At 39.9% G+C, this 16,181-nt stretch overlaps 2 protein-coding genes across 2 annotated transcripts; one reads left to right on the top strand and one right to left on the bottom strand.

Annotated features, from left to right (window-relative positions):
- Positions 1-3,137: 3,137 nt before the first annotated feature.
- LOC130929239 (cGMP-gated cation channel alpha-1-like) lies at positions 3,138-4,496 on the bottom strand. The gene is made up of 7 exons (XM_057856287.1): positions 4,306-4,496; positions 4,197-4,247; positions 4,049-4,132; positions 3,805-3,909; positions 3,644-3,739; positions 3,434-3,581; positions 3,138-3,368 (listed from the first exon to the last, which is right to left on the bottom strand). The coding sequence occupies exons 1-5, from the start codon at positions 4,317-4,319 to the stop codon at positions 3,667-3,669; spliced, it is 327 nt and encodes a 108-aa protein (XP_057712270.1). The 5' UTR covers positions 4,320-4,496; the 3' UTR covers positions 3,138-3,368; positions 3,434-3,581; positions 3,644-3,666.
- Positions 4,497-14,344: 9,848 nt separating this feature from the next.
- On the top strand, positions 14,345-16,146 carry LOC130928679 (cell surface glycoprotein 1-like). The gene is made up of 4 exons (XM_057855396.1): positions 14,345-14,450; positions 15,125-15,184; positions 15,262-16,034; positions 16,111-16,146. The coding sequence occupies exons 2-4, from the start codon at positions 15,145-15,147 to the stop codon at positions 16,144-16,146; spliced, it is 849 nt and encodes a 282-aa protein (XP_057711379.1). The 5' UTR covers positions 14,345-14,450; positions 15,125-15,144.
- Positions 16,147-16,181: the final 35 nt, after the last annotated feature.

Here is a 16,181-nt window from a genome sequence, read left to right as displayed (position 1 = left end):
AAACATTAAGAGGGGTTTTAATATAAAATTTCTATAACTTGTACTAACATTTATCTTTTAAAAACTACAAGTCTTTCTATCCATGGATAGCTTTAACAGAATGTTGATAATGTTAATGCCATCTTGTTGATTTATTGTCATAATAAACAAATACAGTACTTATGTGCCGTATGTTGAATGTACATATCCGTCTTGTGTCTTATCTTTCCATTCCAACAATAATTTACAGAAAAATATGGCATATTTTATAGATGGTTTGAATTGCGATTAATTGCGATTAATTACGATTAATGAATTTTTAAGCTGTAATTAACTCGATTAAAAATTTTAATCGTTAGACAGCCCTAATATATCTATATATATATATAGATATATAGAGATATATAGATATATATACATATATATATCCCCTTCATGGGATGTACCACCGACAAATTGAGGAGGTAGCTGACATGGTAAAAACGTACCCCTGGCTAGAAAAGGCCAGACTGAAAGACAGCACGGAGGCACTGATCATGGCAGCACAAGATCAGGCCCAAAACACAAGATCAATAGAGGCCGGGGTCTATCACACCAGACAGGACCCCAGGTGCAGGCTATGCAAAGAGACAGTCCAGCACATCACAGCAAGGTGCAAGATGCCTGCAGGCAAGGCATACATGGAACGACATAACCAGGTAGCAGGCATAGTGTTCAGGAACATCTGTGCCGAGTACAGACTGGAGACCCCAGAGTCAAGGTAGGCAACACCCCCAAAGGTGGTCGAGAACAACCGAGCCAAGATCCTGTGGGACTTCCAAATCCAGACAGATGAACTGGTGATGGCCAACCAGCCTGACATAGTGGTGGTGGATAAACATCAGAAGACAGCAGTAGTGATAGATGTTGCAATCCTGAGCGATAGCAACATCAGGAAAAAAAAACACGAAAAGTTGGAGAAATATCAAGGGTTGAAGGAAGAGTTGGAGAAAATGTGGGGATTGAAGGCAACAGTGGTGCCAGTAGTGATCGGGACACTAGGGGCAGTAACCCCCAAGCTGGGTGCATGGCTCCAACAGAAAAGCGCAATCCTAGGGACGGCTAAGATCCTGCGCAGAACCCTCAAGGTCCCAGGCCTCTGGTAGAGGACCCGAGCTTGAAAGGAGGGACCATACCGCCCAGGTGGGCGAGGCGACGATTATATACAGTGTGGCAAATAAGTATTTAGTCAACCGCTAATTGTGTAAGTTCTCCCACTTGAAAATATTAGAGAGGCCTGTAATTGTCAACATGGGTAAACCTCAACCATAAGGGACAGAATGTGGGAAAAAAATGAAAATCACGTTGTTTAATTTTTAAAGAATTTATTTCCAAATTAGAGTGGAAAATAAGTATTTGGTCAAAACCAGATGTTCATCTCAATATTTTGTAACGTACCCTTTGTTGGCAATAACGGAGGCCAAACGTTTTCTGTAACTCTTCACAAGCTTTTCATACACTGTTGCTGGTATTTTGGCCCATTCCTCCATGCAGATCTCCTCTAGAGCAGTGATGTTTTGGGGCTGTTGTTGGGCAACACGGACTTTCAACTCCCTCCACAGGTTTTCTATGGGGTTGAGATCTGGAGACTGGTTAGGCCACTCCAGGAACTTGAAATGCTTCTTACGAAGCCACTGCTTTATCGCCCTGGCTGTGTGTTTGGGATCATTGTCATGCTGAAATACCCAGCCACGTCTCATCTTCAATGCACTTGCTGATGGAAGGAGATTTTCACTCAAAATCTCTCGATACATGGCCCCATTCATTCTTTCCTTTACACAGATCAGTCGTCCTGGTCCCTTTGCAGAAAAACAGCCCCAAAGCATGATGTTTCCACCCCCATGATTCACAGTAGGTATTGTGTTCTTCTAATGCAATTCAGTATTCTTTATCCTCCAAACACGAGAACCTGTGTTTCTACCAACAAGTTCTATTTTGGTTTCATCTGACCATAACACATTCTCCCAGTCCGCTTCTGGATCATCCAAATGCTCTCTAGTGAACTGCAGACGGGCCTGGACGTGTACTTTCTTCAGCAGGGGGACACATCTGGCAGTGCAGGATTTGAGTCCCTGGCGGCGCATTGTGTTACTGATAGTAGCCTTTCTGACTGTGGTCCCAGCTCTCTGTAGGTCATTCACTAGGTCACCTGTGTGGTTGTGGGATTTTTGCTCCCCGTTCTTGTTATCATTTTGACGCCACGGGGTGAAGAGGGAGTTGAAAGTCCGTGTTGCCCAACGACAGCCCGAAAACATCACTGCTCTAGAGGAGATCTGCTTGGAGGAATGGGCCAAAATACCAGCAACAGTGTGTGAGAAGCTTGTGAAGAGTGACAGAAAATGTTTGGCCTTCGTTATTGCCAACAAAGGGTACATAACAAATTATTGAGATGAACTTTTGGTATAGACCAAACACTTATTTTCCACCATGATTTGCAAATAAATTCTTTAAAAATCAACTAATTTTATTTTCTGGGTTATTTTTTTCCACATTCTGTCTCTCATGGTTGAGGTTTACCCATGTTGACAATTACAGGCCTGTTTTCCGAAAGTTCCAGGTTCGCGGTGAATCAGTAACAGGCACACTTTTGCAAAATAGACAATGTTTATTGATTAGAAAATGCAGAATAAATGAGATTTATTGATTACAATCCCACAAGGGCAACCAAACAGATATAAAAAACAAGCAAACAAATGGTAACGTGATGCTAGATTTGATTTCCGGGCGACCAGTTAGGTCCGCCAGCGGGTCACGTACGGTCCCTTTGCCGCTTTACTGGAGTGTTTTTGGCTTCCCACTCGTTTGTCACGGTAAGCGATTTTCATTTCTAAGGGACAAGTAGTTGTTCTGTAACGTAACGTGGGGATTCTGAGATTGACAAACTCAAATCTAGCATCACGTTACCATTTGTTTGCTTGTTTTTGATATCTGTCTGCTAGCTTTTGTGGGATTCTAATCAATAAATCTCATTTATTCTGCATTTTCTAATCAGTAAACATCGTCGTGTTTGTTACTGATTCACCGCGAACCTAGAAATTTCGGAAAACAAGGCCTCTCTAATATTTTCAAGTGGGAGAACTTGCACAATTAGTGGTTGACTAAATACTTATTTGCCCCACTGTACGAACCTGTCTGAGCCAAAACCTGTAGAGGAAGGAAAACAAGGTGCATGTGTATTTTCTTGATTGTTTAGCTAACTAACAATTCGTGTAAGCATACCAATGGCTTTGGAGAATGAGTAATAGAGACAGGCATTCCAGTGGATGATTATAACAATGTACAGGTTGGAGATCCGTAATGGGTTGGGGTACTTGGTTCTGGTCTCAGTTCTCTGGAAGAACTCCTGCATCCTGAAAACAGGAGTTATACTTGTCAAGATGGCTCCCAGTCACCATTGGAATACTGTCAGTCCTACCTGTTGAACCTCAACAGCTTGTTGAGGCGGACCTCGGAGTAGTTGAGACCCAGCTTGGCATATAGAATGTCAGTGGGGACGATGGAGAGAACATCCAGTCGGAACTGGAAACTCACGTAGCTTCTGCTCATCCTTAACCAGAAGTAGCCTGCACGCCCAGAACCGGTTCCAGAACTGTGACAATGTCCATTAACTCCTGTGTACAAATACCTGTCCTGGTTCTGAAGACCATGTCAGCCACGTAGATGCAGTCGCTGAGAAAGTCCAGTAGCGCAAGTAGTCCATCTGAAGTTCCTCGAAGCACACCTTGATTTGGTGATATCAGCTCAGAAATGGGGCAGGATTGGGAGAACCCGGATTTAAAACCTTACCTGGCGATGATGAAGGTCCAGTTGTACATGACGGGAACCGTGATGATGAAGAGCCAGTGGTAATAAGTGTTTCCCGCCGGGTCCACCGCAGTGATCTCCCGTGGACTAACACGCAAACACACACAAAAGTATTCAGATCTATTTGGGAATTTGGATTTTGTGACTAGACGTTGGACTTCTACTACTGATAAACTAAGAGTTAATATACACAAGTTCTAAAAACCTGAATCCCCAATCAACCTACATCTCTTCCTTCTCTTTGTCTTTCTTCTTCTCAACTTTGACTTTCTTCTTCTTCTCTTTCTTCTTCTTTTTCTTCTTCTCATCCCTACAAAACGACAGAATAATAGTCAACCGATGTGGATTAGCAGCGACGCGTCTACGTGCATTACTTGTCTTTGTTGTTGTTGCTGTTGTTGACGTTGAAGAGAAGTCCTGCAGACCTGAAACACCAGCAAAATCTAGTACATATGAACCTGAAAAATCCACTTTGCAACTCACCTGCGGTCCTCCATGTTGTTCAGGTCCACTGGCGAAACGATCAGGCCTTCCCGAAGGAGCGGCTAGACCAGATTTCGCGTTACCTCCCGGGTTTCTTGTCTATACCCAAACCATCGTCTTAAAACGAGCTTGAAATCCACCAGATGAAACAAAAAGTCGCCCCCAATCCAGTTGAAGCGTTCACAGATAATGAGATTAGCGCGGGGATGATAGCGCGCGACTCATACGCACGCGCGCACAACTTCTGGATGAACGAATGTGATTAAAAACAAGAACAATAATTTTTCTTGGATTGAGTGAACTTGGAGTACTTGAAGACGGACGAAAGATGAGTAGGAGAAGTGAAGAAGAAAAGAATTAAAAATGCTAATGTAGATGAGTCAGCACACTGGCAGCTTTGATAGGCTTAAGTGTGTGTGGAAGACACAGGTGCTGCAGTATATGAACTGACCAGTAGATGGTGCTTAAAACAAGAAGAGTGCTTGGAATCCTATGGAGGTAGATTTGTGTCTTTATTGTTCAATCAAAAAAAAAGTTGCTTCAATCAAATAAAAATGAATGCAAAAATAAATTTGAAAGTCAAAAAAATATATTTGAAAACTATTTTTCTTTGATTGATTTTTTTTTTTATTTTTTTTTATTTAAGTCAAGTTTTTTTTTTAATTGAAACACCATTTTTGATTGAAGTCATGTAATTTTGCGTTTGGACCACATTTTGGCTAGGACATTTTGTGTCTTTATTATTCAATCAAAAATTAAGTTGCTTCAAACAAAAAAAAATATATTTTCAAAAGAAAAATCACTTCAATCAAATTTTTTAAAAATATTCAATCGTAAAAAAAAACATTTGAGACTCAGAAATTCGCATTTGAACACTTTATTTTTCATTCAAACTGTTTTCTTTGATTGAAGCAATCCTTTTTGTGTTTGAGCCATATTAGGGGTAGGACATTTGTTTCAAAATCATTCAGTCGCAATAAAAGTTGCTTTAATCAAAAATTTATTTTTAATCAAAGAAAAAAAATCATTTGCAAAAATACATTTTTTCGAAAAAAAAAAAAAATTATTGAAGTGTCACTTTTTTGAAAAGTAAAACGTTTTAAACTCTGTTTTTTTCAAAGTGGAAAAAGTTTTGAACACACTTTTTTTTTTTGAAGTGGAAAAAGTTTTGAAGGCACTTTTTTTCGATTGAATCATTTTGACACAAAGATTCAACTTCAACGCTACTTCCGACATGTGTGAGTGGCAGGTGACTACGCCAATGGCATAAAAGCATGAAGCAAGCATAATGGCCACCAGGGCTCCATCCAGCCATCGGAGACTGCTGGAGTCTAAGCCGAATATAGGGCACCGGTACGGGTGTGTGACATCATTCCACACCCCCGTACCAGTGTAGCCATATTTTTTCACATTCAAACCTTTTTTTCTACGATTGATTTTTTAAAAAAAAATTTGATTGAAGTGATTTTTCTTTTGAAAAAAAATATTTTTTTGTTTGAAGCAATTTATTTTTTGATTGAATAATAAAGACACAAATGTCCTAGCCAAAATGTGGTCCAAACGCAAAATTACATGACTTAAATCAAAAATGGTGTTTCAATCAAAAAAAAAAAAAAAAAAATCAATCAAAGAAAAATAGTTTTCAAATATATTTTTTTGACTTTCAAATTTATTTTTGCATTCAAACACATTTTTTTTATTGAAGTGAAGTTTTCTTCGATTGAAAATATATATTTTGATTGAAGCAACTTTTTTTTGGATTGAATAATAAAGACACAAATCTACCTCCATAGGAATCAGTCCTTTTTATCATATGAAAGGTCATTGCGATTTCCTCAATTTCTACTCGAGCTCTTTCTCTTTCTATTCTCCTGAAGTCAGGTTGCCAAACAAGTTGTTATCTTCTTTTCTTCATAGCTCAAGTCCAGCAAGAAATTTCAGTAGCATCACAGATGAGTAACGTCCAATGTCCAGTTTTTCTGGAAATCGGTTTTGAGTAGGGCTGTCAAACGATTAAAATTTTTAATCGAGTTAATTACAACTTAAAAATTAATTAATCGTAATTAATCGCAATTAATCGCAATTCAAACCATCTATAAAATATGCCATATTTTTCTGTAAATTATATATATATATTCTGTAAAATAAATTGTTGGAATGGAAAGATAAGACACAAGATGGATAAATACATTCAACATACGGTACACAAGTACTGTATTTGTTTATTATAACAAATAAACTAGGGCTGCAGCTATCGAATATTTTAGTAGTCGATTAATCGATGGACTAGTTAGTTCGAATAATCGAGTAATCGGATAAGGAACATGAAAAATTAAAATACCTGAGCTGAGCCTAAAACAGTATAATTAAAAAAAAAATTAGAATCTATGTAAAACAAAAAGAACAATTGGCTAACTTACATAGAAAAAGTCCACTAGCTTAAATGCTATAAAATGCTAGTTTTTTTTTTTTTTTTTTAACAATGCTCTAAACAAATGGCTCCGACACATATTCCCACAAAAAAATGGCTAACTATCCCAAATAACATAGGGTGTAAAGAAAAACCTTACTTCCCCACATTGCTTCCTAACAATATTTCTAATTGTTGAGAGAGGGATTTTAAGGCTTTAGCCATTTAAAAAAGGCTCCAAAGACTGCCTAAATTCACTCTATTCATATTACGCTGATTTTTAGTGCTATATATGGGTAAATCGGCGCCATTATAGATTGAATGCGACAATGCGTGAGTGGGTTGTGCAGCGCATGCGGTAATTGTGTTAAATAGTTTAACGTGATTCATTTTTAAAAAGTTAATTACCGCCGTTAACGCGATAAATTTGATAGCCCTACTTTAAGCCAAAACTAAAGACTCTGGATGAGTGTAGGAAATTTTGTCTGTAACGTTAAATACAATTAGAAAACGATTTAATTAAAAAATATATATATATTTAAAAAAGGCATGTCCGATATTTTTTTGCCGATTCTGATACTTTGACAATGACGTGATCTTTAGTTATAAGTGTCAAACTTAAAGCCTTGGAATCAAATCGGGTCCGACGCATCCTTTTGCGAGCTCCAAAAAAAACAAATCAAAAGGAGCAAGTAGAATTTATCATCACAACCAATAAAGCATTTTTATCATCCTAGTGCAGTGGTTCTTAACCTGGGTTCAATCAAACCCCAGGGTTTTGACACACAGGGCCCTATTTTTGTACACTGACTAAAGGCAAAGTGGCTTTTTAGACCAATTTTGGACTGGTTTGCCCCCAATTTACAGGCTTTATTCCATTTCTTTCAACCACTAGCCCTTTATCTAATGGGAGGTTTGCTCAGTGGAAGGTTGCCCCGCACTTGGTACAAGTAAGTATAACAAAAAACAAACAAACATTTTTCGTCACATTTTACACTATGAAAATAGTATGTGATGCAAGGATGCAACAGAATGTACACATTAAGCCAAAAAAAATCATTTTCCAATGAGAAAATCAACAGCAAAAGGGACAAATATGTGTAGTATATTTGAAATTTGAAGTGGAATTCACTCAGATATTAGCATGCTATAGCTTAGCTACATCAGTTTTTAATGCATATGTTAAAGTTATGGGGTTCATTACCTTTAGCTAGGTTAAGAACCACTGTCCTAATGTGATAAACTAGCCAAAACGTTCAATGAGCTTGCTAAATTGCAGTGATTAATAACATGAAAAAAAAAAAAGAACATATTTCTGTCCTACGAGGACGTTTCAGTCACACCCATAAGGGGGAACAAAAACGAGGGACGGCGACAAAATCAGCAGCCCTAATCGGACACTAATCTGAGCACAGACACCCTGGAAATATGTTAGACATGCAAAAAATGCATGTCAAAATAAAAGACAAAGGTCAAGAAAACTTTGCCGTCATGATCAGCTAGAGATAAGCATCTAATGCAAACATGAACCGGTTTCGTTTTGCGTCAAGTCGGACTAAAAATAGGACATCTAGCTACTTTGTTTGTACTATCGCATATTCGGACCCCACAATGACAGATTCATGAAAGAAAAATGAGTGTTTGTTTGAGCTTTTTAACATCTAAAATGAAGGAAATGTGACTTTGGAGGACTGCAGAAGTACGTTTTAAGCTGCGATTGATATCACTTCTGGCGCCGCACCTTTAAGCGACGTCTCAGTCGCATGCCTGCACGCAGCTTGTGATAACCGCTTTCCATCAACGGCAAAATATTGTTCCTTTGATAAGACACACCTTGACTGACAAATGTGGGCGGGGCTGCCATATTTCTCACACATCAAATTCAAATGTGGGCTCAATGTATTATTGTATTACGAATCAAATATTAAGTTTTGATTCGATGACATAGATTATCATCTGCTTTGATCGAGGAGTGCAGAAATTACAAAATGCTTACTATTTATTACCCCAAACAAAAAGAATATTTAGTTTTTTTTCTTTTAGTTGTTTTAAAATCAAACTACAAAAATAAAAATATTCCTAAATATATTTCAACATTTTAAAATATATAAGTATTAAGGATTATAAATTATTTGAAAAACTAAAACTTTTGACAATACTTAAAACAAAGAGAATACTTACATTTAAAAAAAAAACACACATTGAAATTAAATATAAAAAGACTTGAAAATATGTTTAAATATTTGAAATCAACAGTGAAATACAGTGGTTTGCAAAAGTTTGAGCTGCCCCGAGAGAAGTTTTAAGATTTCCCTTTGTAAATCGCTGATTATTTGGAACAAAAATTTCAGGTAAATACAGTGGGGCAAATAAGTATTTAGTCAACCACCAATTGTGCGAGTTCTCCTACTTGAAAAGATTAGAGAGGCATGTAATTGTCAACATGGGTAAACCTTAACCATGAGAGACAGAATGTGGAAAAAAAAACAAAAAATCACATTGTTTGATTTTTAAAGAATTTATTTCCAAATTAGAGTGGAAAATAAGTATTTGCTCACCTACAAACAAGCATGATTTCTGGCTGTCAAAGAGGTCTAACGAGGCTCCACTCGTTACCTGTATTAATGGCACCTGTTTTAACTCATTATCGGTATAAAAGACACTTGTCCACAACCTCAGTCAGTCACACTCCAAACTCCACTATAGCCAAGACCAAAGAGCTGTCAAAGGACACCAGAGACAAAATTGTAGACCTGCACCTGGCTGGGAAGACTGAATCTGCAATAGGTAAAACGCTTGGTGGAAAGAAATCAACTGTGGGAGCAATTATTAGAAAATGGAAGACATACAGGGCCACTGATAATCTCCCTCAATCTGGAGCTCCATGCAAGATCTCACCCCGTGGCGTCAAAATGATCACAAGAACGGTGAGCAAAAAACCCAGAACCACACGGGGGGACCTAGTGAATGACCTACATAGAGCTGGGACCACAGTAACAAAGGCTACTATCAGTAACACAATTCACCGCCAGGGACTCAAATCCTGCACTGCCAGACGTGTCCCCCTGCTGAAGCCAGTACACGTCCATGCCCGTCTGTGGTTCGCTAGGGAGCATTTGGATGATCCATGGTCAGATGAAACCAAAATAGATCTTTTTGGTAGAAACACAGGTTGTCATGTTTGGAGGAGAAAGAATACTGAATTGCACCCGAAGAACACCATACCCACTGTGAAGCATGGGGGTGGAAACATCATGCTTTGGGGCTGTTTTTCTGCAAAGGGACCAGGACTACTGATCTGTGTAAAGGAAAGAATTAATTGGGCCATGTATCAATAGATTTTGAGTGAAAATCTCCTTTCATAAGCAAGGGCATTGAAGATGAGACGTGGCTGGGTCTTTCAACATGACAATGATCCCAAACACGCAGCCAGGGCAACAAAGGAGTGGCTTCGTAAGAAGCATTTTAAGGTCCTGGAGTGACCTAGCCAGTCTCCAGATCTCAACCCCATAGAAAGTCTGTGTTGCCCAACAACAGCCCCAAAGCATCACTGCTTCTAGAGGAGATCTGCATGGAGGAATGGGCCAAAATACCAGCAACCATGTGTGAAAAGCTTGTGAAGAGCTACAGAAAACGTTTGGCCTCCGTTATTGCCAACAAAGGGTACATAACAAAGAATTGAGATGAACTTTTGGTATTGACCAAATACTTATTTTCCACCATAATTTGCAAATAAATTCTTTAAAAATCAAACAATGTGATTTTCTGTTTTTTTCCCCACATTCTGTCTCTCATGGTTGAGGTTTACCCATGAGAAGAGCTAACCACCAAATTTTCCACACACCTTATTACCTGTGTATCAGGAAGACTGAACACTTTGCTTGTTGTGCATTTTCTCTATGCAGCGTTTTCTGTAACTAAATGCACCCAGAAATTTCGGAAATTAAAACAGCGTAGTATCTCTTGTCTCCAGTCTTCATTCAACAGTTTAGTTTAGCCATCTCACCTGAATTGAAAATGAACACGCGGAGGAGCTGAAAGACTGCCTGAGCTGCAGATGTTTTGCCAGGAAGAATGGTCAAAAATACTTTCAGCCCATATCCAGACCTCATTGGAAGCTATTGGGGGTTAGACCCCAATCATATTGATAAGCTGCTTGATTTCCCCCCCCCAGCGATAACGTGCCAAATATTGCCAAAAATCGTTCCGCTTTGTCAGTGTTACATCAGTAAACCAGCGAGTACTGTTAACATCATATAAGGTGGCATACCAAGTTGCTCAGTGCAAGACAACCCCACACCATAGCAAAGGAGCTGATATTGGCTGCAGCAAGAATTTAAAAAAGTCCCTCTGTCCAATGACACTGTCGTTTTTGCGTTTTTGGGTTTTTTGTTTGTTTTTTCGGTCAAATTGTTGAGCATAATGTCCTCATGAGTTAATGTTGCTAATCAATTTTGAATTTGTTGTTATTCATTGATTTGATCAAATTGTATTTTTCAGTATTGAATGGTCAAAAATGTACTTTCAGTGTATTTTTACAGTTTGGAACTGACTTATATATATTTTTTTAACTCAGGCATATGATGTTCTTTAACACTGGAAGTCCTGGGGGGGGGGGGGGGGTGTTGCAATAAAAAATAACAGAGAGGTGTCAAATGACACCGATAACAAACTGATTACTTGGCTTTGTCAAACAAAAGACCACTCAAACAAGCAATCAAGTACACAACCGCCCTACACACTCCTGTGGCGTCGCTGCCTAGGTGTGAAGGGGTGGGGGTTCACTCTGGATAGCTGCAATTAGCATCTTGAATATTTGCAAATCCAGGGCTCTCTTGGTTTTTTCAAACACGGAGTAACACAGCAATGGCCAGCCGCCGTGTTCTACAATATGAATGACATGGCAGCACTGAATGCATATGTGTTGTTTCAGGCATGCACCGGAAGGCAAGAGAGACGGGTGGACTTCTTGGTGGTCTTGCAAAGGAATTGGCTCACTCTCATGTGGGCGCAAAGAAGGCGCAGGAGGAAAAATTGCTTCGGCAACGACCTCCAACACCTAGCCCCGGGATAAGGGCGACGTGTCATATGTCACTACATAAAAAATGTTTGGTTTAATTTTTTATTACACTGTACCTTGTATAGGCAAACTGCAGCTTTTGGAATATGTATAAAAGGTTGTCCGCCCGATTACCTGCCTGAGCGGTCCACTGTCCGACAAAGCCAAGGCAGCACTGCCATGCAAACTCTCAAAATGCTAATTGGAGCAATCCAACCCTGTGGTTTTGCGAGTGTCAATTGGAATGACTAATGAGGACCTCAATGCTCACAAAAGATATGCTACTTAGGGTCAGATGACCCTTCTCTGGACACAAAAGGGATTTGTATGAACTGATCCAACCTTAGTAGTTCTAGTTTTTAAGTCTTTTCTGTTACAAACAAAACAATGTTAATAAAGTTATAGTTTATTGTAAGTTGATCTTTTTTTTACTTTAATATAATAAAAGGACGCAATGTTATGTAGAGGTGTACTATCATTTGTCAATAAAATTATTATTATTATACTATTTACAGGGACGGCAGAGAGTGGGTGGGGGTGGGTGGGGCGCATTTAAGTCTTCCTAAATTTTTTTTAACCTGTCCTGTTCAGCTGCTTGACACGGAAAATGGGAATCTGACTGTCCTATTGGTCTGAATTGGGAGTATGATATACTCCGAGTATGACATACTCCCATTGTGATGATTCAATGTGTTTCTTTTATCAGGAAAAAGCAGCGAACAGGAAGGTGTTTGTTGGGGGGGGGGGGGGGTGTAAAGAAGGAGAGAGAGACAGATGAAGCACACACCACGACAAGAAATATATTGAATGCTAACGCTAACTATGGATATGTTGGTGCTATAGTTAGGTAGCTGTATTACCTTTGACACTATGTGGGGGCCTGTTGACCAAGGAGTAAGGGGTGTGGGGGGTCAGGAAGATAAGTGATTAGGAGGAGTGAAATGTACACAAATCAGCCATGAGAGGTGTAGAACCCAGTATTTGTGTGAATCCCTTGTGAGTGTGGATATGTCGGTATCCTATTCTATGCTGCCTGATCACGTGTGTCTCATTGCACCTAGTTATGCGTGAATCTCGTCAGACATTTGATAGTCCTGCAGATGAGTGGAAATGCCGCGCGGGAGCCACCCTGGAGCTCTACTAAAAATTGATCATTTTATCTGTAAGGGTGCCTAAATTTATGCACTGGCCTATTTTTGTTTAATTAATTATAACAGTTTTTTGGGGGAAGTCTAAGTGTCCGGTTAGTCTGAACAGTTTTACAGTTCTACATTGAGAGTATGACATATTCCCATTGTGATCATTCAACATACTGTACCTCGTTTATTGCGACAAAGCAGCGAACAGGAAGGGATAATGGGGGAACAGAGGAAAATAAACAAGAAAATAAAGAAAAGATACACAAACAACAACAAAAAATATATTGAACTCCTACACTGACTATGAATATGTTGGTACTATCGTCAACTAGATATATTTCAGGTTGACACCATGTGGGGGCCTGTTGACCAGGGAAAGAAGGGGAAGAGGGGTGAGGGAGTCTATAAGCTAAGTGATTGGGATGGGTGAAGTGTACACAAATCAGCTCTGTGAATCCCTTGTGAGTGTAAGCTCGTCGGCAACCGACCCTATGCCACCCCATTGCCAATCCTGGCCCTGGGCCCCCCGCTCGAGCGCGCCCGATCACATCCAGCCGCACGTGCTCTCCACCAAACACGCAACAGCCACGCAGACTAGCTTTCTGTCCATCCTATGCACTTCATTTCCGTTTCTAATATTACTCTGTTCATCTCCAATATGATATATTTATCTTGTATTTTTGTTCCAAATTATGAGATTTACAGAGGAAAATCTTCAAAATTATCAAACTTGTCAATACCACTCTAATAAGAATAAAACAAATGTCATAACACTATTCATAACATTTACTGTTTTAATCAACTTTTATGAATAAAAATGTCAAAAAAAAAATGAAAAAACGTTTTCCCCCCCTTTTTCTAAAACTCGAAATACAAAAAAAAAAACAAATTATATTTAAATATTTTAAAAAAGAAAAAAAAACTGTTTAACTAACTTTAATAAATAAATAGGGAAACATTTAAAATATAAAATAAATAATGAGAAACATCGAACGTTTATCACCATCAGTGGCCATTAAACATAACCCGTCGCTTCCAGCCTTCCCAGTTTAAATAAATTGTACGTCTAGAATTGTTCTTTTTTTTTTGTACATTTTGTTATTTTGCTAATATTTGTGTACTTGTCACTCCATTTTGAGCAAAAACGAGGCCTTTTTGTAGCCCTAAAGTCCCCAAACTTGAAATGTCCAAACCCACACCAAGAAGAAAATTGCATGGTTTTGAATAAAAATGCGGCCCCGTCGGTTGATATATGCGGAATGTGTCAATCATTGTCTCGTGCAATGAACAGAAACAGAAATGAGGGCCGTTTTGGCAGTTTTCTGTGTTTTGTCCTCTGCCTCACTTGATACTTTCCAACCTTGGCGAGATTCACCAGATATCCCACAACCCTTCCCATCCCTCGTTCATATATATATGCCTCCATCTGCATCATTTATCTTACAGCAAAGTTGAAGAATGAGCATCACTGCGGGTGGACAAAAGTACACACGTAAGGATGAGAATATAGAAAACGACACAAAAATACAGAACTGAGGTAAGTTTCAAGTGATGGCAATTAAATTTTTGTTGATATTAAAATTTTCTAATTATTTTTATTCATAATTTGTTATTCTGATTGGACATTTTAATTGTTTTCCCCCAAGATATCGTTTCTGCACTCGGTGTCTGGGGAGAGATAAGTTTTTTCTCTGATTTTAAAAAATATTGGAGAAAGGGAAACCATTAGTGTATCTAATATTAATGGAAATCCAGTATTTGGTCTTAATTGATACAAATTATTTTCTTTCTTATAAAAAAGTGGATATTTTGATTTTAGTACTGAATTGAACAAGATGTAGAATACAATTTGCTGACATGGCAAACATGATGGGAACACTTAACATTTTATTACATAAATATTTGGGGAGGTGCCATGTTATTATGATGCATTAATACCTTTTTATTTTATTATCATTATGATCATTCTAAAAAAGATTGTATTTTACAAACAGTTCATGTCTTCATTGGAAAAATAAATTGATTGAGAAATCAGTCATCAGTAATAGCGATATTAAATGTAATTTTTGTTGTTGTATTGTGTGGACCAAAAGGCTGTTTCATGCACATTCCAAAACATAATTTTACAAATTAACGTTTGACAATAGTTGAATAGAAAAATGCAAAAAAAGCAGTCGTGCAAAAGTGACTTGGATTTCATGTGATTTGCAGGTTGGAGGACAAAAAAAAAAATGATTCGAGCAGCAGTGATATCTTTGCTGATGCTTTACGGTAAATTCCAAATTTCTCGACCAAGCGAAAAATCAAATTGTTTCAAAAGTTGAATGTACGCTACCAATCTTTTCTAGGCACCATGACTGTGATGATCACTGCAATGCCATTGGATGACGCCACGCCCTCTGAAGACGCCATGCAATCAAATGACGCCACGTCGTCCGATGACGCCACGCCCCCCGAAGACCCCACACCTCCCGAAGACCCCCCGACGCCCAAAGACCCCTCATCCCTCGTAGACCCACCAACGCCCGAAGATCCCTCACTACCTGAAGACCCCACGCCTCGCGTAGACCCACCAACGCCCGAAGACCCCCCACCCCCCGTGGACCCACCTACCCCCGAAGACCCCCCAACGCGCGAAGATCCCTCATCCCCCGTAGACCCACCTACCCCCGAAGACCCCCCAACGCCCGAAGATCCCTCATCCCCCGTAGACCCACCAACGCCCGAAGACCCACCTACGCCTGAAGACCCCCCAACGCCCGAAGATCCCTCATCCCCCGTAGACCCCCCAACGCCCGAAGATCCCTCATCCCCTGTAGACCCACCAACGGCCGAAGACCCACCAACGCCCGAAGACCCCCCAACGCCCGAAGATCCCTCATCCCCCGTAGACCCACCAACGCCCGAAGACCCACCTACACCCGAAGACCCCCCAACGCCCGAAGACCCCCCACTGCCCGAAGATCCCTCATCCCCCGTAGACCCCCTAACGCCCGAAGATCCCTCATCCCCCGTAGACCCACCAACGCCCGAAGACCCCCCAACGCCCGAAGACCCACCAACGCCCGAAGACCCACCTACCCCCGAAGACCCTCCAACGCCCGAAGATCCCTCATCCCCCGTAGACCCACCAACGCCCGAAGACCCACCAACGCCCGAAGACCCCCCAACGCCCGAAGATCCCTCATCCCCCGTAGACCCCCCAACGCCCGAAGATCCCTCATCCCCCGTAGACCCACCAACGCCCGAAGACCCACCAACGCCCGAA

The sequence above is a fragment of the Corythoichthys intestinalis genome, chromosome 13, assembly GCF_030265065.1.
Source record: "Corythoichthys intestinalis isolate RoL2023-P3 chromosome 13, ASM3026506v1, whole genome shotgun sequence".
NCBI classification, from domain to species: domain Eukaryota; kingdom Metazoa; phylum Chordata; class Actinopteri; order Syngnathiformes; family Syngnathidae; genus Corythoichthys; species Corythoichthys intestinalis.
Note: the sequence above shows the minus strand (reverse complement) of the source record. Positions and strands in the feature narration are given on the sequence as shown.

Coding starts and splice junctions, on each gene's coding strand:
- LOC130929239 (XM_057856287.1), bottom strand. Junction 3,910..4,048: donor GACAAAGAGAAGGAAGAGAT/GTAGGTTGATTG, acceptor TTTGCGTGTTAG/TCCACGGGAGATCACTGCGG. Junction 3,740..3,804: donor TGGACCTTCATCATCGCCAG/GTAAGGTTTTAA, acceptor CACCAAATCAAG/GTGTGCTTCGAGGAACTTCA.
- LOC130928679 (XM_057855396.1), top strand. CDS start 15,145: ATGATTCGAGCAGCAGTGATATCTTTGCTGATGCTTTACG. Junction 15,185..15,261: donor ATCTTTGCTGATGCTTTACG/GTAAATTCCAAA, acceptor AATCTTTTCTAG/GCACCATGACTGTGATGATC. Junction 16,035..16,110: donor CCGAAGATCCCTCATCCCCC/GTAGACCCACCA, acceptor CATCCCCCGTAG/ACCCCCCAACGCCCGAAGAT.